We start from the raw sequence: 25,669 nt of genomic DNA on the forward strand, positions 1-25,669 counted from the left end.
CATTGATGCCTGACTAAACCGAGCTTTAGTATCGACAAGCCCTGTTTCCGAAGCAAAACCTAACACTATTATACGATTATCTGATACAGTCTCTATCTCTAAAATAGACTGCATTTTGCATCATTTGTGTTGTGTGCTGCAACTCCCAATCAAATTTTTGTCTCTCGTTCCAATCATTAATGAATCAATTAATGTGAATGAAGCCTTTACATATAAATACATCATAATCATCATAAATAATCGCTCATATATTAAACAACACATACAGTCAGAGCACAAGACAGCTCTAAAGTGTGGCAGTAGCCTGGCATCCGAATGAGCAAGTCAATTATTTCCCCCCAGGCCTTTCAGACTCAGCTAATGGGCCCGGCCTAAAATAACTATTTACAAATCCAAAAATATCACCTCACATCTACAGTACCGTATATTAGCATAGGCTTTCCTCTAAGCCAGTGAGTGACCCTCCCCTATCTTAAACAGGCCAAACTTCCAGCTTCCCTACGGGCCCACAGGGAGGCAATCTGCAGCTCCGCTCCGCAGCTTGACTCAACAACAACCAGCGCTGGAGTGCGGGAGGAGGAGGAGGATGAGAGAGAGAGAGAGAGAGAGGAAAATCAATATCTCTGTGCATTCAGAAAGAAAATGACAGAGCGAGACAGCAGGTACGCTGAGGAAGATGAAAATCCAAAACGATCCAAGATACAGCCGAGGAGAGAGAGAGAGAGAGATCAGCCAGTGATAGCTGGCACAGAGGGAGGGGAAGGGATATAAGAAGCAGAGCTAGCCTAGTGCAACGCACAGTGTGGAAAACAAGCCTCTTCTGGAGACTGATCTAGCTTTAGCTGGAGCTTCCACTCCAGCTCTCTCTCTCTCTCTCTCTCTGTCCCTGCCTGCTGCTCCTGGGGGTTTGGCAGCTTTAGGCCTGCAGGCAGTCTGCCCGTCTGTCTGTGCTGGAGTGGAGCACTGGAGTGGCTGCTCTCACCACCACAATGACATCACTGCTTGTAGGCAGAAAATACAGTAGTACAGCATGCAGCATAACTTATATTAGGCTTGGGCTGAGTTTCGATCAGACAGACTGTCGCGATATTTGCAGAATATTGCGATATTATATTGTGATATTTGCTGAATATCGTGATTTATTTATTTATTCATTTTTTGTAAATGGTCGAAATCTTGTGGACAGTGCTTTACTGTACATTATTGGTACTGTTAAGAGTGTTGTATTTGTTTAAAGAAAAGAAGTGGACAGCGTAACCTCTCAGTCCTTTATTTATTCATACTACTAATAATCATAATAATGTATGTACCTGAAACATAAAATACAATAATATCTGATCTTTAAAAAAAGAACAACCCCGTTAGACACAAAATGCACAAGTACTGTATTCACGGTATTTTTCAGGGGAGTCCTGGTAGATTGCAGTGAAGATCTTTAGTGAGGTCATGGGAGAATGCTACAGTCTGAATAAAATGAAAGATTGTCTCAGACATGCAATTGATTTGCTGATTTACTGATTGGCCGGGGAATTTGTACAGCGCAAGAAGAACACCACGTTAATAAAACCGTCTGAAACACATTTCCCCCTGAGAAAGAATTACAGCCTTTTCAGACTTGAATATTGTAAACATCAAAATGGCTTGCAACTTCTACATATTTTGTGCTATTTACTGTGAAGTTTTGACCAAGCAATTCTGAAAAACATACACTGAACTGATGCATCGAGCACAATGCAGGGTCCAAAATGAGAGATATTAAGCTTCTTAAAAGATTTCAATCCAGCATCCAGCACCAACCAGCACCTCCTCGCTGTGTGCCCTCCAGGTTTGATTTGAGTGTGTGGAAAAGCCCCAGCAGCCGGTCCCAGAGGACGTGTTTAGCTGTTGAGACTGCTGCTGCTTTGCTCTGAGGAGCTAGTAGCAGGCAGCAGCGCTGTGCCTAAAACAGCAACCTGGGCCTGTTCTGTTCTGACAGCACTAAGTTGTATAATAAAGAACAGGGACAGTAAAAACCCACAGCACTCAGCAGCACGGCGCTGAACACAGCATTCCCTGTCCCCTCCAGCCGCTCCACAAGCACAACAGGTAACATAAAGGAGGCCTTTGTCTTGGTCCTGGGGCTGCAGAACCCACGTACGTAACACAGAACATTAAAATCGAGCTGAACCCACTACCAAAATGCCAAATGACTTGCTGTAACTTCTCTGCTGTTCTTTCAGTACTCCCTTCTGCACATTCAAGGTGTCCTTGTTGATTGAGACTTTCCATTGAAAGGAGTCAATGAGTTTGACTGAGCCGGAGAATTCCTGCAGTTTGCCTCACGAGGGAAACCTTTCATAGAGACAGTCCGCATGTCTGGCAACGCCCACAAAATGTTAAACGGCTGGCGCGCGAGTGGGGTAAAACCGCCCATATATCTCATGGGCTGACTCACCAAAAGACGGTGCTGCGGCTCTAAACTACAGGTTTGGGGGTTCTAGAGCAGAACACAAGACGTCTGCTCAGATGTGCGTTTACTGCGGTGGTTAAATCCCCGATCGTGTCTGCCTGGGCTGGGCTATCAGCTAAATTCTAACTTTGCTGAATGGATAGAACGGGGGTTTTTACCCCACCCTGACCACGCCCCCCAGCCAGGCTGAGCCAGCTAAACCAGCGTCTATGACGAGACGTGGCCTCAACCTATAAGACGCACGTCTCACCACCTTCAGTGCCACATGAAGAAGAACCACGATGCCATTTCTGCCTGGCCATGTTGAGAAGAAGCAGCCACTCGCAGTGTTAATTGCTACACCTAGCTGCTCTGCAGAGGGAGGAGCTACACCTAGCTACTCTGCAGAGGGAGGAGCTACACCTAGCTGCTCTGCAGAGGGAGGAGCTACACCTAGCTGCTCTGCAGAGGGAGGAGCTACACCTAGCTGCTCTGCAGAGGGAGGAGAGTGTCTATATAGAGGCCATTTACACCTGGCATTAACATGTGGTTTCTGCCATCAGATTGCAATCAGATTGTATTTTATCACTTCAGCCTGATTCCATTTACACCTGGCGTTAACATGCATTTTCTGCAATCTGATTGCAATCAGATTGCAGAAATGGTTGTCCTCTCAATCCGCATAAAGTTGCTGTATCCGGATTGAGAGGACACATTGCATTTACACGTGTGTTCAATGTGTACACAATGCATCCCTGACCACCTCCGGAGGTGGTTTGGCCGATCAGATTGCAATCCTTCTTCAATGTGTTTTGGGGGTGTTTACACCTGGCATTTCAAGTGATAAAACACAATCTGATTGCAATCTGACCACAGAAAACGCATGTTAGCGCCAGGTGTAAATGGCCTCTATATCCAGTCTATGAGGGAAGTGGCCCAGATCAATTGACTTCAGCTGAATGAGTAGGAGAGAGATGCAATGGCAGCCCAGCATTATGCTTAGAGAGTACTCTCTGTTTTGCTGCTGTTCAAATCAAGCCCAGCTGCCCTGCAGCATCTCTGTGCGTTACAGTAGCTGCTGCTGCAAGAAGAGAGGCACTAATTAAAAATGCATCAGTGTTCACCTACAAAGAGCTGTTAAATTACTTTACAATTTGCGCTGTCACTTTTTATCGTCTCGTAAAACCGCAGATGACTGTGTGTGTGTGCATGCATACACACACGCATAAACACACACACACACACACACACACGCACACACACACACAATGTAAAGATGAAGGTGTCAGAGTGTCAGGCAGACTGGGTGGGAAGATGCTAATTGGCCCACTCTCTTTATCAGGTATAGAGAGGCAAAGTGACCGCCTACTTCCTGCTTCAGCACTGTACCAGAGATTTTTATCCGCCATTTATTTTCCCATAGACATTTCGTAAAATGCTTATAAAAGTAGTTTTACTTGTTCAAACCAAACGGTTCAGATATATTTAGAAACACGAGAGATCACATAACATTTCACTAAGACCAAAACTTAAAAAACTACATCGAAAGAATATTTTCTTTAAATCCGTAAAAGATCTTTTACGTTTTGGTCCAATTGAAATGTTATGTGGTCGCTCCTGTTTCTCAATATATGTGAACCGTTTGGTTTGAACAAGTGAAACTATTTTTATAAGCATTTTACGAAATGTCTATGGGGAAATAAATGGCGGAAGAAAATCTCTGGTACAGTGCTGAAGCAGGAAGTGACGTTCACTTTGCATCTCTATTGTGTCGGTGTGTGTGTGACTGACTTGTGTGCCTCTGATACCAATTCCACTTCCAGCAGTGAGAGGTTGGTTCCCCCCTGGCCTCAGTTGTGGTGACACACGGCAGACTAGGGCTGACCCGAAAGCTTCCACCGTTGCCATGGTAATTAATTGACATCCAAATCGGTCATTCACTTAGTCAAGTAAGGCTTGAATTGTGAGATGGCCTCTGGTTTCTTTCTCGGCTGGACGCTGCTTATTTAAACACGACAAACTCCACTCAACCGGGATGCCGGGCGACTTGAAACAAGCGCACACTCAAACGTCGAGCACAGACAGTTTTACTCTGAGCTGTGGAGCTCAGCTGACAGGTTGTGCTGCGAAAATGTCAAGAAAGAAAGAAACAACACATTCTTTCCTATTTTCAACCCAATGTGTTTAAGTGAATTCAACTCGTTCAGCAGCTAGAGCCCACAATGAAGGTGTTACGTTCCAAAACAGCCCATCTATCTGTCAGTAATTCTGTCCGTTTTCTGCTGCAGCTAACGTCAGTTGAATTCCACGCACAAGCTATGGGCCTGTACAGGATCTGTACTTGTTTGTTTTCCATCTTGTCCATCTCTTAACGTTACACAGGTACGGAAAAGCTTATTCCGGACACGTCTGGCGACATGCCAGGTGATATATTGGTAATTCTCCGACAACATACAACTTTTGTGTAGTGGAGATTTCTGTCACTGTGCACTCCAGAGACATGCCAGAAAAGTCTGTGGAATGCTTCAAATATTCACAGGTAATTCTCACTGACGCTGCGAAGCCCCCAAAATGGTCCAGTACTCGGGACAGAGAGCCCTACGACAGACATTGACAGCTTTAGCTTAGCATCTGAGCGCGTCTCAAACTTTTGGCCAAACTCCTAGCAAAAAACACAAACAATATCAATCGTTGTCAAAACTGTTGGCGAGGAAATCTATCGTTTCCAGTCGAGCATCTAACGGCTAATAACATCCTCCTCCTGCTGCTGCTGCTGCTCCTCCCACACACGTTACTGGGCCAGCAAAGACGATGAAGAATCTCCACTACTCTACCCTGCAGCTTTCAAGGCAGTGCCAGCCACAGACACTACAGAGGGACTGGAGAGTCCAATGCATTTAGTATAGAGAGCCAAAGTGGAACGTCACTTCCTGCTTCAGCACTGTACCAGAGATTTTCATCCGCCATTTATTTTCCCATAGACATTTGGTAAAATGCTTATAAAAATAGTTTTACTTGTTCAAACCAAACGGTTCGGATATATTCAGAAACAGGAGAGAGCGCATAACATTTCACTGGGACCAAAACGTAAAATTAAAGAAAATATTTTTTCATTGTTTTTTTTTTAGTTTTGGTCTGAGTGAAATGTTCTATGGTCTCTCCCGATTCTAAATATATCTGAACCGTTTGGTTTGACCAAATAAAACTATTTTTATTAGCATTTTACGAAATGTCTATGGGAAAATACATTGCGATAGAAAATCTCTGGTACAGTGCTGAAGCAGGAAGTGACGTTCACTTTGCCTCTCTATATACAGTAGTATGTGAGTGACACACTACAGAGGGACGGGCGAGTACAATGCATTTAGTATGTAGTGAGAGTGCTGACTCAGCCTTCCGTAACACAGGCGGGTGAGGTCATTACACCTGGGTGTGTGTGTAGGTGTGTGTGTGTGTGTGTGTGTGTGTGTGTGTGTGTGTGTGTGTGTGTGTGTAGGTGTGTGTGTGTGTGTGTGTGTGTGTGTGTGTGTATGTCTGTGTGTGTGTGTGTGTGTGTGTGTGTGTGTGTGTGTGTGTGTGTGTGTCAGTGTGTATGTGTGTGTGTGTGTGTGTGTGTGTCAGTGTGTATGTCAGTGTGTGTGTGTGTGTGTGTGTGTGTGTGTGTGTGTGTGTGTGTAGGTGTGTGTGTGTGTGTGTGTGTGTGTGTGTGTGTGTGTGTGTGTGTGTGTGTGTGTGTGTGTGTGTGTGTCAGTGTGTGTGTGTGTGTGTGTGTGTGTGTCAGTGTGTGTTGATGGGGGCAGTGCAGGGTGCTGTCACAGAGCCATCAGTGCTGATGTGACAGTGGTTTTGCATGGGTCATGCTATCTGCAGTGCAGAGGAGAGGCAGGTACAATCACAACTGTCATAACTAGGGCTGGGTTCAAAAAATCGATTCTCCGATTTTTAATCGATTTTCATTTTAATCCTCGATTATCGATTCATATGTCCAGAGATCGATTTTTTTTTTTAATTAAAAAAAAAAAAAAAAAATTTTTTTTTTTTTTTACTAAACAGGCTAAAATATTGTGCTGTGTGTGGTAGTTGAAACATAGTTTCAAGTTGACGTTTAATTATGTTTGTAGTTGAAACAAAAACATAAATACTGTAGGCTACATGAATGGAAATGTTTGATCATTAATATCTACTTTTAGAAATTATATAGGCTGAAATCAAATCACTGTGCATAATTGTGAAAGTGTCTTTATTGACAGATGAAAAGGCTGTTATTTACCCTTTGTCACCACGTGGTGAGTAAATATATGTGTAACTAAAACCATTAAAATTGACAACAGGTCTGCAACTTTTTTTCCCCATGTACTGTATCTACTTGGCTGGTTGGAAACCCCTGTGTTACATAACTGGACAGTCATGTAATTCAGGGTACAGCTCAAAAACCACGTTTTGGTATCACTAACCAAATCAATATTGAAAATTGATCGAATCGGAATCGAATCGAATCGAATCGAATCGAAATTAATCGATTCGCAACCTTGTGAATCGGAATCGAATCGATTCTTGAAATTTGAACCAATACCCAGCTCTAGTCATAACAAAAAGGCCCTTCATTATGAATGGATGGAGTGTGTGGTGAACTCTCAACTCTCTTGGATTAGTCTCTCTCTCTCTCTCTCTCTCTCTCTCTCTCTCTCTCCTCTCTCTCTCTCTCTCTCTCTCTCTCTCTCTCTCTCTCTCTCTCTCTCTCTCTCTCTCTCTCTCTCTCTCTCTCTCTCTCTCTCTCTCTCTCTCTCTCTCTCTCTCTCTCTCTCTCTGCCTGTCTACACTGTGCTGCTACAATGAATGCTAACTATTGTGCTGTTCATCAAGCTGCTGTGGTACAAAGTAAACACAAACTGAACTCCCCCCCCTCTCTCTTGACCGGGGCATAATCAGAGCAGTTCCATGAGTTTGCAACATCCTCAAGGAGGAAAGCAAACACTAGGGTTTCATTGAGAAGCCACAAAGTGTAGAGGGTACACTATCCCATCCCATGCTTTTAGGTTTTGTCCTTCACTATCTGGACTCTGGGCCAAAATATTTGATTGGTCCTCTAAGGCTTATAAAATAACCCTTCAGCCGGAGGCGGAACTCGCCATCTTGGGCTGTTCAGAATCCTCTCTGCTCCTCCCCACGGCTGTACAACAGTCTCTGACACAGGGGACGACCATCGCCAAGAGACTCATTCTGAAGGAGTGGAAGTCCCCCTCTCCACCTTTCCTTTCAGCTGTGGCTGACGGACATGGTCTCGGTTATACATATGGAGAGACTCCGGTTCCTGAGGACCAATTCATTTAGGAAATTCACAATCATCTGGGATCCATTTCTAGCCTACTTAGATGAGGTTAAGAGCGACAAGTAACTTGCTCAGCTGACTTCTCATGGACCCCTTGCACAGGATTCCACGCACGTTTCTTACAAGCACATAGGCACTTAGGGCCATGTTGTAACATGAATGTTGATATATGTATGTTATTTGTTGTTGTTGTTGTTGTGTGAGCCTGTTTTTGTTTTCTATGTTCTGAAAATTACAAAATAAAATATCAAAGTGCAGATTGGAAGGATTCGACCCTCTTCAAACACAAAACCAGAGCATTCTGTCTTTCAGCTGTCTGAATGTGAGCTACATGGGGGGACACAAGGTAAGATGTGATCTGTCGGAGCCAATGGCGAGGGAGAGAGCAGTCAAATTACAGAAATAAATGGATAAATGAAGAGAAATCGATGTTGAGAAACAACAGCGCGCCACCGGCACCGGCCGGGGCTTCTCGAGTGACTCAGCCATGAAAACGTTTTTGTTTTCCTCGGGCTCCTAATGGAAAGCTGAAGCCATACCAGGGCCCTGGAGAGAGAGGAACACACTCCTGCATAGCTCACTTTATTATACCTCCCCTGCTGGAGAGAGAGGAACAAACTCCTGCATAGCTCACTTTATTATACCTCCCCTGCTGCCACGGCCCCCAACAACAAACCCATCTTCTGATTAGTGCATTATTACAATGAAGCCTCACATCATTAGGGGTGGGAATCGCTGAGTAGCTCACGATACGGTCACGATACTTGGCCCTCGATAACGATATTATCACGATACAGCGATTCTGCGATAATCGATATATTGGAAGACGATAGATCACGATACCTGTGTAACTGAAGAGAAAAAAATACCCCTAAAAGGCAAGAAGCAGGTATTATGTATTTATTAGCAGAATTGACATGAACTCTCTCAGAGTTCACTCCCTCACTCATAACATTTTCGATACCACGGAGGAAAAGTTACACATTAAGTATTTTTATTATTATTATTAAAACAAGAAAACCTATATAACCTACCTACCTATATAATTTCTAAAAGTAGATATTAATGATCAAACATTTCCATTCATGTAGCCTACAGTATTTATGTTTTTGTTTCAACTACAAACATAAATAAACGTCAACTTGAAACTATGTTTCAACTACCACACACAGCATAATATTTTAGCCTGTTTATTAAAAAAAAAAAAAAAAAAAAAATTAAATAAACATATCGATACTTGGTGCCAGTGTATCGATAACGTATCGCAAGTGGAAATATCACGATACCGTGAGTATCGATATTTTGTCCCACCCCTACACATCATACCCAGACTTCAGAGGTTCTGAAGGTCCTGCTCAGGCTTCAGTGTGTGGAGAGGAGTCAGACCCAGACTTCAGAGGTTCTGAAGGTCCTGCTAAGGCTTCAGTGTGTGGAGAGGAGTCAGACCCAGACTTCAGAGGTTCTGAAGGTAAGGTCCTGCTAAGGCTTCAGTGTGTGGAGAGGAGTCAGACCCAGACTTCAGAGGTTCTGAAGGTCCTGCTAAGGCTTCAGTGTGTGGAGAGGAGTCAGACCCAGACTTCAGAGGTTCTGAAGGTCCTGCTAAGGCTTCAGTGTTTGGAGAGGAGTCAGAGGTTCTGAAGGTCCTGCTAAGGCTTCAGTGTTTGGAGAGGAGTCAGACCCAGACTTCAGAGGTTCTGAAGGTCCTGCTCAGGCTTCAGTGTGTGGAGAGGAGTCAGTAATCCACCATGACTTCCTCCTGTATGATTTGAGTTCTTCAACTCAAAGAAGATAGGCTCAAAGTTACTGCTCACCTCGAATCCCTATCTTTGAAGCCTAAGGACCAGGTAAAAAATCTTGGCATTATTATTGACTCTGATCTAAATTTCAACTCCCACATCAAGCTTATAAGAAAATCTGCCTTCTATCATCTAAAAAATATAGCAAGGATTAGAGGCTACGGGCCCTATTCTCCCACAGGCCTTCGGCACTAAAACGGGCCTTAACCGCAAAAAAACGTGCCTTGCGCCTGTTTTGGGACGATATCAATATGGCTTTACGCTGCCAAATGCGCTTTAGGCCGAATGGGCGTGGCGCAGTCCCAGAATGGGCCAAAGTGGGCGTGTCGGCCTTAAATCTCGGCGTACTGATATCTTGGCACCTGCCTTAAATTTAGCGCTTTGCGCCTTTGAAAACCAGGCCTATTCACTGCGCCAGTGCACTTGTGCCTCTCCCCTTCTCTCTCTCTCTCTGACTCCCTCGCTCAAACAGACACAACACATAGCAGCACCCAGCTTCCCATAGGAAATAGCAGTTGTAAGTTTACTGCCTGTGAATGTCCACTCCCAGCATGCAATTGGGTCCTCCATTTCGCTACTAAATAGAGCCGAAATAGATATAAAAGGTAGATCTAAAATAATGTGTAATGGTAAGACAACCTGCAATTGTCGAACATTTCAATATTGGACCAAATAAAACATGAAATGAAACACCACCCTATGTGAAACATATATGTCCTCTTGAGCCTATATATACCCTGTGTGGATTTAACGTGATTTAGGTAAGTGACAGCGGAACGCGCTTCGGAAGCTTCTACTGTCATCTGCTATACTGTGATGTGCGCTCCAATAACTTCGCCCTACTCCACATTTAGTTTTACAATAAAAACACATTTATGCAATGACTTTACATAATGTAGGGTATATTTATGTGCATCATTCTACCTGCAGCAGGGGAGAGAAAACGATATCTTTCTGGACAAACTTTCACCAATCAAATAGGCTATATTTTTCTAGCTGATGCGTTTAGTACATTATTTTCACTTTGATCTTGCTATAGTGTAGCGTATTTACATGCTTGCAGTATTGAAACTGCAGTTAGATTGGTTTGAGAAGCATAATAATATGGAATAATAGCCTATAATGCAGACAGACAGGCTGGATGAAGGGAGGGGGGGGGGGGGCAGAGCGTTTGGCTTTCGTCTGGTTTTGCGGGATCACTGGAATTGGAGCTAAAAAGGCAAGCGTGCGATTCGTTTATTGCACTTATCCAATGAGCATGACGGTGCATAATTTTACGCCTAAAAGGCGTGGTTGTAATGCTTTGGGCTGCATCTAGCGCCAGCACGACGATATCAAGTGCACCTTTCCACGCCCACTGCTTTGATCTGCGCCTGCCGCTCGGCCTAGAAACTGCGCTGATGCAACGATAGGGGCCTACATGTCCAAACAAGATCTTGAAAAACTAATTCATGCTTTCATTTCTAGCAGGCTAGACTACTGCAACAGTCTTTTCAATGGTCTTCCCAAAAAAGCTATTAAACAACTACAGCTCATTCAGAATGCGGCTGCTAGAGTTCTAACAAGAACCAAGAAAGCTGAACACATTACACCAGTTCTCAAATCCCTGCATTGGCTGCCAGTAAATCTTAGAATAGACTTTAAAATTCTGCTAATAGTTTACAAATCTCTCAACGGGTCAGGCCCACACTACATCTCTGAAATGCTTCTACACTATGAACCATCCAGATCCCTGAGATCTTCAGGCACTGGTCTACTAATTGTCCCGAGGACCAAATCAAAACATGGTGAAGCCGCGTTCTCCCACTATGCCTCTCATAACTGGAACAAACTCCCTGAACACATTAGATCTGCCCCTACTCTGCCTATTTTTAAATCCAAGCTAAAGACCTTTATGTTTACTCTTGCTTTTAACTGCTACTAAACTACTGCCTCTCTCGGCCTGTAATTTAAAAAAAAAAGATTCCTGTACATTTCCAACAAATGGACTGTACATGTAATAATAATACTGAAGAGTGCCTTGTAACTTATTTAAAACAGAAATAATGTTTCATGTTTGTTAATTTGAGTATATATTTTAACTAAAACTGTCGGCTGTGTTTTTTATGTGTGTTTTTTTATATGTGCATTGCTTTGCTGCTTGTTTTTTCGATTATTTTTTTGTAAAGCACCTTGAATTGCCTTGTGTATGAAAGGTGCTATATAAATAAAATTTGACTTGACTTGACTTAACTGTCTGTCTGTCCTGTCTGTGTTTTGCTGTAATTTTGATGTCTGTAATGTGTGGTATCTCTTGCGATGACACGTTACAGGTATATCAGTTTGTTGCGTACATCCTGTCTGTGTTTTGCTGTAATTTTGATGTCTGTAATGCTGTGGTATCTTTTGCGATGACACGTTACATGTATATTTCAGTTTGTGCGTTGAATTAATGTAATGAGTGATTGTTTTGATATTTATTGGGGACTACGGATGTAAATTAGCATTAGCTAACTCCGGCATATTTACATGTTTTCGTATATAGAGGCTTCTGTATTTCTGAACATGTCCATTAATGTGCATTGTCCCGTCGCAATAAACCAATAAAGTAAAGTAAAGTAAGTAACTACTAGAGTGACCTCAGAGCATCACATACTGTATATGCAGCATGGAGTCCACAGCGTTTTCTCATTGTAATTCCTTCAGCTGAGTCGGGGGGTTTGGAGAAGCAGGAAAGGAGACTCAGGTGAACGAGGGAACTACGGGCAAACACATTATGAACGCAGATCTTGCACGATGATAACGAAGATGAGGTTACAGGAGCGTAGCTGCCTGGAGGGGGAATGTGCTCTGCCTTCCTGATGTGTTGGAGACAGAGAGAGAGAGAGACAGTCTAAAAAGAGTTCTCATGCTCCACTGGTGGAGAACAGGGTTGCTTGTCTTATTTTCTCACATGGAGCGCTCCTCACTGGCATGCCTCCTCACATGCTAGTGAAAACAGTCCATTAGCTGAACTCACTGTGCTGTGGACATCTAGCATTCCATCAGAAGGAACTTGACCTCTTCAGCACAAATCTAACTGAGGCTCGTGCATATTTGAAGAAGAAAAAAGAAAGTGATATGCTGGCAACCTGTATGCTAATTGCCAGTGTTGGGGGTAACTCATTACAAAAGTAATATATTACGTTTAGCAGTAACTCAGTAACTTATTACCAATAGAATTTCAGTAATATTATACCAGTTACTTTGTCAAGTAACAAGTTACATATTGAGTTACATTTTTCCCATCAAAGCAAATACAATAATTTCCTAATCAAATGTGTGTTTTTATGCAAATAATCACTATAGAGCAAATACAATAATTTCCTAATCAAATGTGTGTTTTTATGCAAATAATCACTATAGATGACAATAGCAAAGGAAGAGGATAACATTTAGAATTTTGCGCAGTATACACCGACTTCAAGATGGTTTAAATTCTTTTTCGGGACGGTTCCGGAGCGGCAATGTCATTCTGCTACTGCTGTTATTTTGGTGAAAGTAATGCAAATGTAGTGTAATAATAATAATAAGTAACAAGTTACTCTACACAGACAGTAATATTGTGTAAAGTAACTTATTACTTTCAAATGAAAGTAACTAGTAATGTTTATGGATATTACATTTTGAAAGTAACTTTCCAACACTGCTAATTGCCTAATTGAAACAGGAAGAACAGAATAGTTATGATTGGTCTTCCAGTTGATAGTATGTCTGACCGTTCAACCAATTGGCAGCACATACGGTATAGCACAGATAGAACATTTTAAGTGTTGTTCTTTACATTACTGTCTGACACTGATGGTGACTGAGGACGACAAGAAACTATGATTCTCTTCTCCACAACAAGCTAGTTGGAAGTCTTTTCACGTGCGTCTCTGCTTTCCACTGACACTCGAAACACTAATAAGAGCTTCATCAACTGCCGTTTGCTGGCTAAGTAAGAGCTTAGCAAGAGGTCGACATTATTAACCTCGGTAATAGTTACGCTCGAGAAAGGAGGTAGTGAAAATCATAGGCCATTAACATTGATAGGCGGTTTCTTTGACAGACTCCTCAGAGAAGCTGTGGAGAAACGCAGTAGTGTTTTTGCAGTGGCCCTTCTCTGGTCCTGTACAAAACAAAAGAAGCAAAAAGTTAACGAGCACTGCGGGCAGAATGGTGTGATTGTCTTAAAATTGGTTTGATCACAATGATCACAGATGATTACATCCCTATAATAAATAATAATAAGCCATCATTTTCAGCTACGCTAAGTCCTAAGCTAAGTGTCCTATAATAGGACACTTAGCTTAGCTGAAAATGTAAATCATTAGCTGAAGTGTCTTTGCAGGCTGATGAAAGTGCTGCCTCCCTGTGTGCGCAGCATCACAACAACAGACAGACAACCATAAAGCATTATCGAACCGTTTGCTGGTTTGTTCATCCAGAATCGTTGCCACACATCTTCCATCGTGAAGAGCAGCGATTGGTGAGTTCTTGCAGTGAGGTGGAACAAAATGGCAGAGAGAAGGTCAAGGTCAAGTCAGAGTGAGCCAACGCAAAGAGGAAAATGGTTATGTGGGAAGAGAAGGTGATGATATACTGTAGGGCGTTTATCACAAAAGTGCTGTGGAGAAGATCACTCCTGTAGAGACATACGCTCCGTCTGGCTACCTGCTAGCTCTACTCTGTAATGACTTCACATGGCCACCGAGTGCAAGGAACTGTGTCTGTGTGTTTATTCACCTCATGTGAAGAGACAGACTGGCTTGACAGACTAACAGGAAGTGTAAACACAATCTGAACAGATTGTGTTTACACTTCCTGTGCAGGTAAAACAGCTGGCGTTTTGAACAGGAAGTCGTGACACAAACGGGTCAAGTGGGCGGGGCTACAGAAGGTGAACAGGATGGAACACACAACCCAACTGAGGGGCCAAAAAGTTGAACGTGGAACACATCGCAAAGACTACAGCCGACGGTGAACTAGCACGTACGTTCTACGATACAGATACGTCATGAAACAAAACTGCGTTTGCTGCTACCATTTTCACACCACTCTCGCTCACCACGTAAAACGGTTTCGTAATATAGCTACTTCTAACCGAGAATCTGTGTGATATAAGGTTCCAAATGGCACTGGCGTTGTTGTCAGAACTTGGTCTTTTGCTTGTGGAAGAAGAAAGGAAGAGTCGGAAAAATGAGGAGAAACCTCACTGAATGGCTGATATTCACCTTATGTAGCCCCGCCCACTTGACCTATTGTATCACGACTTACTGTTCAAAACGCCGGCTGTTTTACCTGCTCAAACTAGTCTGACTCACCTGGTCAAACCTAGTTTGACTCACATATGAGTCAGACTAGGTTTATGAGTCACAGGAAGTGTAAACACAATGAGAACTTCAGATTGTGTTTACACTTCCTGTTAAGTCTCTCAAGCCAGACTGTCTCTTCTACATAAGGTGAATACAGCGACAGGCTCAGGGGGCGTTCCTGAAGACCACGTAATTGTGAACATATTCATGTAGGCCTATGAGAACGTTTGGTGTCTGTCCTCTCTTCTTGTGCACTGCTTCACTTCACCAGCTGACCAGCCGAGGGATTTGTCTCACTGACCGCCCAGCGCCCATTCAACACAGACACTCACCGACAGTCCAGACATCGCCCACGACTGACAGGCAGCTTGGTGTGTCAGGGGGGCTTATGTCTGTGTGTCATGGGAGTGAGCGTGTGTGTGTGTGTGTGTGTGTGTGTGTGTGCGTACGTACGTGTGTGTGTGTGTGTGTTAATTTTCTTCCCTCACCCAGAAATGCCTATGCAGAAATGCGACGTTCGTGTGTGTGTGTGTGTGCATGTGTATGTGTATGTGTCTGCGTGTGTGTGTGTGTGTGTGTGTGTGTGTGTAGTGTGTGTAATGTATGTGTGTGTGTTCATTTTCTTCCTTCACCCAGAAAACGCCCAATGCAGAAAGGCAATGTGTGTGTGTGTGTGTGTGTGTGTGTGTGTGTGTGTGTGTGTGTATGTGTGTGTGTGTGTGTGTGTGTGTGCGTGTAATGTGTGTATGTGTGTGTGTGTGTGCATGTAATGTGTGTGCGTGCGTGTAATGTGTGTGCGTGCGTGTAATGTATGTGTGTGTCTGTGTACGTGTGTGTGCGCATGTGGCATGCATGTGTGAGGGGGGTTTAAAAGCGTCTTCCTATTATAGTCCCTTTGCAAACAGCGTGCTCCCGTCAGACACAAGTGAATGTAATAGACACAATCATATTGAAATGAGGGAGGGAGGACGAGGCGGAGACAGATGGGCTCGGAGGCTTGATTTACACACTCTGTCAATTCCTCCTCGCTGGCCACCATACATAATGCATCCACTTTATTGACTGCTGGGGAATTGTGTGAGGTGACAGAGTGATACTCCCAAGAACAAAAGCTGACTGTCTTGTTCACCAGTCCCATCAGGACCAGTTCACCAGTCCATCACCAGTCCATCATCACCAGTCCCATCAGGACCGGCAGCACGGTTAAGAAATTAAATTGCGTTGCGGTGGTGAACTCAAAGACATCTTTCTCGCTGCACGCTGGGAAACCGATGACAGACAAGGCGGCTGAAAGGAATGCTTCATATTCCACATGTTGACTGACTACACTGTTGTGTGTTCTGTCATGTTAGCGCTGAGCTTCATCGCCATAAAGTGAGCTTGACGTCTTTGGCAATAGGCCTCCTTTGAAGCCCAAGTGAATTTAAGGCTAGGAACACGACGACACGGGCGAAGAAGGATCTTATTGAAATATACATTTTTCCTCCCAAGATATCTTTCATTACTAAATATACATCCAGTAGCCTATAGTGCATTTCAAACAGTAGGGGGCTCTGTGGAGGTACAACCTCTGCTGAATAGGTTGGATATAGAGCCACAACTGAGCCCTATACACAGCTGCTCAATCTGGGCAGAATCCCCTATCAATCTATGAAGAAGCTTATTTTACCTACCGAAATAAACTAACGAATGACAGCTGAAAAGCTTCTATCTATATTCGTCTCGGATTGAAATCCTGCTCTATGAATACAGATTTAGCTTGCTTGCAAGGCGGCGCAGGCACTCCACTGAAAGAAAACTACTTCCCAGAGAAGTGACAGTTAGACAACCACCTGTTCTGTTCTACATTTCATTCTCAGGTCTCTGCTCTGCCCCCATCTCTCATCACAAACTTCAAACGGCAGCGCGGCAGCAGCCATGGTCTGCATGGCAATATAAGAGACAAGAGCATCCATCTTTTCCAACACACTAAGAACAACATACTAATGAGCTTCTTCAAAAGACTGAAGACAGCAATGCAACCAATCTTCTACACTGCTGCACATGAGCAGACATCTTGAGGATCCCATCAGGTTCTCAAGTCATTCTAAAGTACTTCTGAAGAACCCGTCAGCCAGTGGAGTAACTAGCGAAGAATTACTGTGGATAATTACGACAGTCAGGAATCCATACAATGCTGTCTAAAACGACCTCCTTACGGCTTTTTACAGAGAGATGCTATTGTGATGTAACCTGAAGCTGCCAGATGGACGGTATAGCTCCACATAGGTTTCACTAAACCAGTCGATCTGGGTTTGAAGTCACCAGACCCGCTGACGGAGGCGGGCACTTTGTCCAAGCTACTTGGCAGGTGATTGGATGACCCATCTGTCTATCACCGCTGGTGGGTGTTAACTTCAACCAATCAGATCGCGGAAGGTGCCTGTGGATGATCTCCGTGGTATTCATTGATTGAGTCCTCGCGGTCGTAAAGTCACCTTCGAAGCATTTAGTTAGATTATAACGAACTAGTTGTGTGGCTTAGCCTTCCCAAATGTTGAGGGTCGTTTTTTAGAATTTAATACATAGAATTGGGAACATTACATTCAATTTCATTCAGACTGCCTGTCACTTCCGCGATGTTGACGAGTGAAAAGAACTACAAAGACCATGTACCCACTACTTGCCCAGACGAGCCTGCCCGCCTACGGCCGCCGCTGATTCGTCGGCCCGGCAATGGCCGGCATGGCTCGGCCAATCATCTTAAACTGCCTGTGCGGGTCCAGACCGTCACGGAGAACCAAATGAAATGTGAGTTCACGTGACGGGCGGTTTACCAGGCTAATTGTGATGAACAACACAGACTGTTTGAGTGTGTGTGTGTGTGTGTGTGTGTGTGTGTGTGTGTGTGTGTGTGTGTGTGTGTGTGTGTTTGTGTGTGTGTGTGTGTGTGTGTGTGTGTGTGTGTGTGTGTGTGTGTGTGTGTGTATGTGTGTGTGAGAGAGAGAGATACATTTTTTTTTATCAAAATGACTGCTTATACACTTTTTTTCTTAAGGTGCGTTCACACTGACCTATTAAAGTTTTTCGCTGGCATCGAGTTTACATACAAAGTCAATGCAAACGAGCGATTGAGCGTATATTCGCCCGGGAGAAAAATCGCTGGGCGTCCGAGCGACAGAGACAGAGCGATAGGGAGAAAATTCGCTCGTCGCCCGAGATGAAATATCCCAACTATCCCAACAAACCACATTGACAGCTGATTGACAGGCTGACAGCTGACATGAAGTGAAGTCTGTACTACCGGTATAGAGCTCGCGTTAGGAGCACGCTGATAGGCTTAGCTTGTAAACAACTACGTGACGTGACAACGTCTCCAATATAAACTGTGGCAGCGCCACCATATGGTCACGGACGGATAAACAGTTAATCAATATAATCAATGTATAAAAATGTCAATTAACGTTATCTTTGGACACATTGTAAAGACAATTTCAAGTAATATTAACCGTTAAGAAAGTCAGATTTCATCCTGTGGGAAGCACAGCAGGGGCAGAAAATAGCTTTTCCAGCGGACTAAATACAGACTAAATACCTTTTTAGACAGACAGAGAGAGACAGAGAGAGAGAGAGAGAGAGAGAGAGACAGAGAGAGAGAGAGAGAGAGAGAGAGACAGAGAGAGACAGAGAGAGAGAGAGAGAGAGAGAGAGAGAGAGAGACAGAGAGAGAGAGAGAGAGACAGAGAGAGAGAGAGACAGAGAGAGAGAGAGACAGAGAGAGAGAGAGAGAGAGAGAGAGAGAGAGAGACAGAGAGAGAGAGAGAGAGAGAGAGAGAGAGAGACAGAGAGACAGAGAGAGAGAGAGAGAGAGACATGTCCAAGTTGAAGCATCAGTAGCAAAGCTGAACGTGATCATCTCCGCTGTCAATGACTCCCTTCAACTTGACGTCTTCATAAACTGTCTTCTGGTGTGTACACTACAGCTTCTGGTGTCTACACTACTACAGCTTCTGGTGTCTACACTACAGCTTCTGGTGTCTACACTACTACAGATTCTGGTGTCTACACTACAGCTTCTGGTGTCTACACTACTACAGATTCTGGTGTCTACACTACAGCTTCTGGTGTCTACACTACAGCTTCTGGTGTCTACACTACAGCTTCTGGTGTCTACACTACATCTTCTGGTGTCTACACTACAGCTTCTGGTGTCTACACTACAGCTTCTGGTGTCTACACTACAGCTTCTGGTGTCTACACTACAGCTTCTGGTGTCTACACTACAGCTTCTGGTGTCTACACTACAGCTTCTGGTGTCTACACTACAGCTTCTGGTGTCTACACTACAGCTTCTGGTGTCTACACTACAGCTTCTGGTGTCTACACTACAGCTTCTGGTGTCTACACTACAGCTTCTGGTGTCTACACTACAGCTTCTGGTGTCTACACTACAGCTTCTGGTGTCTACACTACAGAAAGAGCCGTTTGAGCACAGACCAATTAGAAAACGCTTTGCAGAATCCCGTTCCTGCTGCACACCACACCAGTGATGAAGTGCCAGCAGCTCCTCTCCCTCTCATCATGTGATGCCTGAGAGGGACAGGAGACATCATGTGATGCCTGAGAGGGACAGGAGACATCATGTGATGCCTGAGAGGGACAGGAGACATCATGTGATGCCTGAGAGGGACAGGAGACATCATGTGATGCCTGAGAGGGACAGGAGACATCATGTGATGCCTGAGAGGGACAGGAGACGTCTCATCATGTGATGCCTGAGAGGGACAGGAGACGTCTCATCATGTGATGCCTGAGAGGGACAGGAGACGTCTCATCATGTGATGCCTGAGAGGGACAGGAGACGTCTCATCATGTGATGCCTGAGAGGGACAGGAGACATCATGTGATGCCTGAGAGGGACAGGAGACATCATGTGATGCCTGAGAGGGACAGGAGACATCATGTGATGCCTGAGAGGGACAGGAGACGTCCCTCTCATCATGTGATGCCTGAGAGGGACAGGAGACATCATGTGATGCCTGAGAGGGACAGGAGACATCATGTGATGCCTGAGAGGGACAGGAGACGTCTCATCATGTGATGCCTGAGAGGGACAGGAGACATCATGTGATGCCTGAGAGGGACAGGAGACGTCCCTCTCATCATGTGATGCCTGAGAGGGACAGGAGACATCATGTGATGCCTGAGAGGGACAGGAGACATCATGTGATGCCTGAGAGGGACAGGAGACATCATGTGATGCCTGAGAGGGACAGGAGACATCATGTGATGCCTGAGAGGGACAGGAGACATCATGTGATGCCTGAGAGGGACAGGAGACGTCTCATCATGTGATGCCTGAGAGGGACAGGAGACGTCTCATCATGTGATGCCTGAGAGGGACAGGAGACGTCTCATCATGTGATGCCTGAGAGGGACAGGAGACGTCTCATCATGTGATGCCTGAGAGGGACAGGAGACGTCTCATCATGTGATGCCTGAGAGGGACAGGAGACGTCTCATCATGTGATGCCTGAGAGGGACAGGAGACGTCTCATCATGTGATGCCTGAGAGGGACAGGAGACGCTCGAGGACAAAAGAGAACGTTCCACCGGTGCTCTCTTTAAACCTCAATGTTGTATTCAAATCAAAAGAGTCGTCTTGGTGATGTATTTGCCACACAAATCCGTTCGTGTTCTGGAGGCCGGGGCACTGGGGTCTACTTCAATATGGGAAGGACCACCCCACTTGTTGAAGAGTACGCTGGCTAATTAACAATAGAGCCACCCCCAGGGGAAGGTATGCGACTCTGGGCAGTGTTTGGTAATTAATACAAACTAGATTAATAACGAGCTTTATAAAACGGCTCTCTCAAATCAAGCAATCTGATTGGTTCACAGCCATGGTATAAATACCGTATACCACTCTCATAACCCATGGCCATGGGTTATGAGACGCAACTCTCTTACTAAAAGGCTTTGGTTACCTCAAATGACAATGTAGGAAGAAAAAAAATGGCGGAGACAGCTGTCAGATCCTTGTGAATCGATCTTTGCTTATAACTTTACTAATACTTCGCAGAAAATTATGTTTTGTACAAGAATAGACACGGGCGCTAATGTCTTCTTTGCAAAAAAAAGGCTGTTAACCCTGCATTTCTAAATAAGACGTAACGTTAGTTGGTGTCGGGCTTTGCAGAAAGCTCTCAGCTTCTCAGCAAGCGCCAGGATTGGCCAATGTCAACTTCAGTCTCCAGAACGATCCAATCAAATCACCCGCACGTCTATCTTCTTGCTAGAGGTCCCGCCTTACAGTAGTGTTTCAACTGACTCTATCAGAATGCCATGCCAGTCGGACTTATAGTATTATTATTATTATATTATTATACTTGGAAACCGTTTTATAAAAGCAATATAGCACTCGAGCTGCGTGTGTTGTGGCATATATCCCGCTGATCAGCTGTTATCCCACGAGGCCGCAGCTCTCATGCTATATTGCTTAATTGTAGCCAGCTCCCATCGGCAGCGAGGGGGCCGTCACAGACAACCTCATACGGGTGTTAAACACTTGTATCTGGAGATAGGATCCTCTGGCAGGAACTAAAGATTAAGAAAAGTCAACAGTATTCTGGCTGACACCACCACTGGATGAAACCAGCTATTTTGTGTTGTTTAATATTCAAGGAGACATGAGGGTTTTAGGCAAACAAAGTTCATTCTTAATGGTGGTGAGAATGAAACTTTCCATGTCCAGTGTGCATTTCTCTCGGAGGGGTTTGGGCTGCTGTGCCAGAGATAATGAGAGCCAGAGGAGAGGCACGGGCGCCATGACACCCCTCTCTCTCTCTCTCGGCTCTTCATTTGTGAACGTCCCCGTTAGCTGGCGAGCCGGCAGCCTGCTCTCCCGGCCCCCGGCTGAAGTGGCACTACTGGCACGTCCAGGTCAGCAGTGTGGGCAGGATGGCATTAACACCTCAGAGAACAGGTGGCAGCATTTAGACTGTTTGCTGTTAGAGGCACCGGGTACAAAGAGCTCTACGTTAGGCTTTCTGCTGCTGCTCAGAGGCTGGTACTGTGTGGGAGAGCCACGGAAGGCTACGCACACAGTGTTCTACAGCTTTGGAATAACAATTGAGGAAAAGGACTTTGATGGGTGAAGCTGATACTGACAGGTGTGTGTTTAACTCAGGTAGAAGGTATAGACGCTATAAGAAAAAGGGCAGAAAGATCCCCAAAGATTAATTATAACGTGTTTGTAAAGTATAGAATCTGTAGGATCCAAAAAAGCAACAAGCCAAGAGCAAGGTGCTCTTTCTCTTCGATTACATTTCTCTTAGATCAAATGCCTTTATTGACATGGCAAGATTGCATTTATTTTATACTACGTGACTCCCAGCAGCGGCGCACATTCGTCTTTCTTATTCTTGACAGAACCTGTTGCCTAAAACACATCTCCCTCCCAACCTACAAACAGCTCTTACCTCTCCTCTAGCAGCTTGTCTCCGAACATCCAGCGGACGTCAGTGAGCGGGTAGCTGGTGACCACGCAGGGCAGCAGCACGCTGGCGCCCGCCGCCTTCGCCGTGGCCACGGGCTGCACCAAGAACTCCGGCTTCCGCTCTTCTCCGGTTTCTGGAAAGGCAGAGAGGTTGGGGTCAGGCTTAGGGTGGGGTTGGGGTCAGGCTTAGGGTGGGGTGGAGGAGGGTTAAGGTTCGGGCGGAGGCAGTGAAGCAGAGCAGCAACCTTACGCTTAACGGGTGTCATCCGTCTTAAAAACTTCAAAAGAAGCGGGGTCTTGCAGGGGCGGTTTCTCCTGACACCAAAACCCCAGAAGCGTGAGATGAATGATGTCCACGTTGGTGACGGAGACGGCTGGACTGGAACGAACTCTGTCGGGGGTCAAAGTGATCCCCCTCAAGTCCAACTGTGACTAACTGCACGGGCAACATCCAGCAATAACCAGGAAGTCACGGTTGGCTTAAAGCGTTTGCGACCCCCCAACACACACGCAGGAAGGACTTCAGTCAAATAACTGAAAAGTCCCATAATTTTTTTTTATTATCATTACAACTCACGACAGTTGAGACGCACGCGAATGAAACGGACTGCTGCATTCCTCGCTCTTTTTTCAACTCTCGACGCGTTTACTCCCCGAAGCCGATTCATCTCGACTTAAAAGGAACCAAAATGGAAATAAATTTATTTCTGTCGCTTGAACATCTGGTAGCATCCAAACAAAATCTCTTTAAATTTCCTCGCACGGCTTTATGAGTTTTCCCTCTGTACGCAGCCACCACAGCGCACATGGCTGGGAGGAGGAGACGTACGGAGAGATAAAGGCGCCCGCGGGCTCTTGTTTCCCTCTGATTTACGACCTCTAATATGGTCTCAGTGCTGGCAGGAGCTTAACAACAACTCTGTGAATAAACCTTCTGGAGGGGGGCGAGACCAGACACACTGCCATGGAGGAATTCACCACCCCGCCTACTTTGATCTACGACACAGAGTGGATGATGCACTGATGATAACCCCACTGGGACTTGTGTCATTCAACCTCAGTGTCCCTCTGTGGTCCCCAAAGTGTGGGTCGGGACACCCCGGGGGGGGGGGGGGTCGCTCGCGGGACACCACTGGGTGGGTCGCAAGATGATTTCCAGAATGTGTGAAATTGGCCTAAAGAATGTGTGAACTACAAAATGTGTGAAAAACAGATACATAAAAAGAGCACATTTGAACCATAATTGTTACATTTTGTGTGTGTTTTGTTTATGAAATTCTCATGTGCACATAAACGTTTGCATGCTTCAACCACCTCCGGGGATAGTGGTGGGGGGTCGCGACCCTCTGGCACCGTTATTTTGGGGGTCTTTGGGGGCTGAAAAGTTTGGGAACCCTTGCTCTAAAGGTGAGATGTTACTACATCCCAGACACACCGGGTCCACGGTCGGCAATCGCCAACGTGTGGGTCGTCGCTAAGCGTCTGTTGCCCTCGTTTTTGCGGTGACAGGACATTTGGAGGATGGTACACGTCTTAGACCAGGATGCCCCCATTTCATTGGTCATTTGACCACGGGTCAATAGGTCACCTGGCAGTATCTGAAGCAGCGCCTCCTCGCTGGCCTTGGCCGCTCCCACGTTCTCCACCAGGCAGCGGTACAGCCCGGCGTCGGCCTCCGAGGCGTTGCTGACCACCAGGGCTCCGCTGGGCAGCTGCAGCAGCCTGGTGCCGAGCTCCAGGGCCTGACGGTCTTTCTCCCAGCGGGCGAAGGGCACCAGGTCCGGGTTCACCTCGCACGCCATCACCTGGCTGTCCCCCACGCGCACGCTGCCCGGCGCTGGCTGGCTGCTGAACCTTGGCATTCCTGAAGGAGAGACGAGGACGAGGGTGTAAGAGCAGCTCTTCAAAATAAAACTTCAACGTCAGCATACATGTAAATGTATTCAGGAAATATGGACATTTCAGAGGTGGTAAGTAAACATTGACATTATAGGAATGACATTTTTCCTCTATTCATATAAACAAATGATTAAAGTTGTATAATGAAGGTGTTGCTGACATGGTTGGGTAGTTAAATTTCAAGTTGGTACATTTTCAGATTTCGCTGAACCCCAATGAACGCATCACAACTGGACTCACTAAAGAATTACTAAAGTACTAAGTTTGCAGGGAGTTTACTTGAGGCCAGTTTTCTTATCTTGAGCCATATAGTCTATTTTAGATAAGAAAATAATTTAACAGAATAAATATTGCGCCTTCAACAGAGCAAACAAGTTACAAAGATTGAACTTGGGATATCCAATTTATACTTGATGAGGCCAAAAATGTAACTGCGCCCCCTCTCTCTCTCACACACACACACACTCAACATCCACCCACACATGTGCAAACTCAGTGGTGTAGGGAAATCACTTATCCTGGTTGCTGGATGCTAATTCGCGGCGCGGCGCGCACACACACACACACACACACACAGTGTGCTAATTAAAAAAGCCTGGCTCCATGGGCTGTTTGTGTTGCTGTACCCCGACTTTCATCTCCTCGCTAAATAATTATTTCCTGCGTTTGAAGCCGTTCATCTGAAACCGACACTCGCGGGCCGACTCGCCGACACACAACAACCGCACACAATGGCTTCAATGAGAAAGAACTTAGGAGTAAACGACAAACGGTATTCTCTGGGTTTATTGAGTAAGAGTTGTTTCTAAAAAGTCAGAAGGCCACTCCATCTACAATGAGAAGAAACCACGCTGTGTTATTAGCATGAAGGGCCTCTCGAGTGTTTGGCCTGGCTGCGGTGGTCTCCTTGGTAACGTGTGTGTGTGTGTGTGTGTGTGTGTGTGTGTGTGTGTGTGTGTGTGTGTGTGTGTGTGTGTGTGTTTAATACAGTGTATTATAGATGTGTGAGTGAGTGTGCCTGCTGTAACTGTGCTCCTCTCCACACAGACTCGTGGTGCTGAAGACTTGCCGAGTGTTGTTGATCTGGCTGCACTGCCCCGTCTCACCTACAGGGGGCTCGTCAGGTGCGCCTCTCTGGGGTAAAGCACACTTTAAGATAAGGCCCAGACAGCTACAGACTCCCCTCACACTGGCTTAGGCCCAGGCCTAGTGTACACTCAACACTGGCTAGATCAGTGGTTCTCACATTTTTTCACATGAGGGACCCCTAAACTGACAAAAATTAGACCACAGACCCCCATTTGATAGGATTTTGTCCCACGGTCCCCGATATGATAATAAGATTGATGCTTTTAGATGTTTTATTACAGAAAGTGTATAAAACCCATGACCAAAATAGTCATTGTGTTACTTATGAATGGAATT

General features: G+C 45.2%; 1 protein-coding gene across 1 annotated transcript in view; it reads right to left on the reverse strand.

Moving 5' to 3' along the window:
* The window catches only part of neo1a (neogenin 1a), a 244,849-nt gene that overhangs the window by 89,429 nt on the left and 129,751 nt on the right, over positions 1 to 25,669 (reverse strand). The window contains exons 3-4 of the mRNA XM_083652556.1: positions 23,934 to 24,209; positions 22,329 to 22,479 (exon numbers count right to left, since the gene is read on the reverse strand). Coding sequence (XP_083508682.1) covers positions 22,329 to 22,479; positions 23,934 to 24,209 — 427 coding nt within the window. The remainder of the gene's footprint in view (positions 1 to 22,328; positions 22,480 to 23,933; positions 24,210 to 25,669) is intronic.

The sequence above is a fragment of the Poromitra crassiceps genome, assembly GCF_964638095.1.
Source record: "Poromitra crassiceps genome assembly, chromosome: 16".
In the NCBI taxonomy this organism is placed as follows: Eukaryota; Metazoa; Chordata; class Actinopteri; order Beryciformes; family Melamphaidae; genus Poromitra; species Poromitra crassiceps.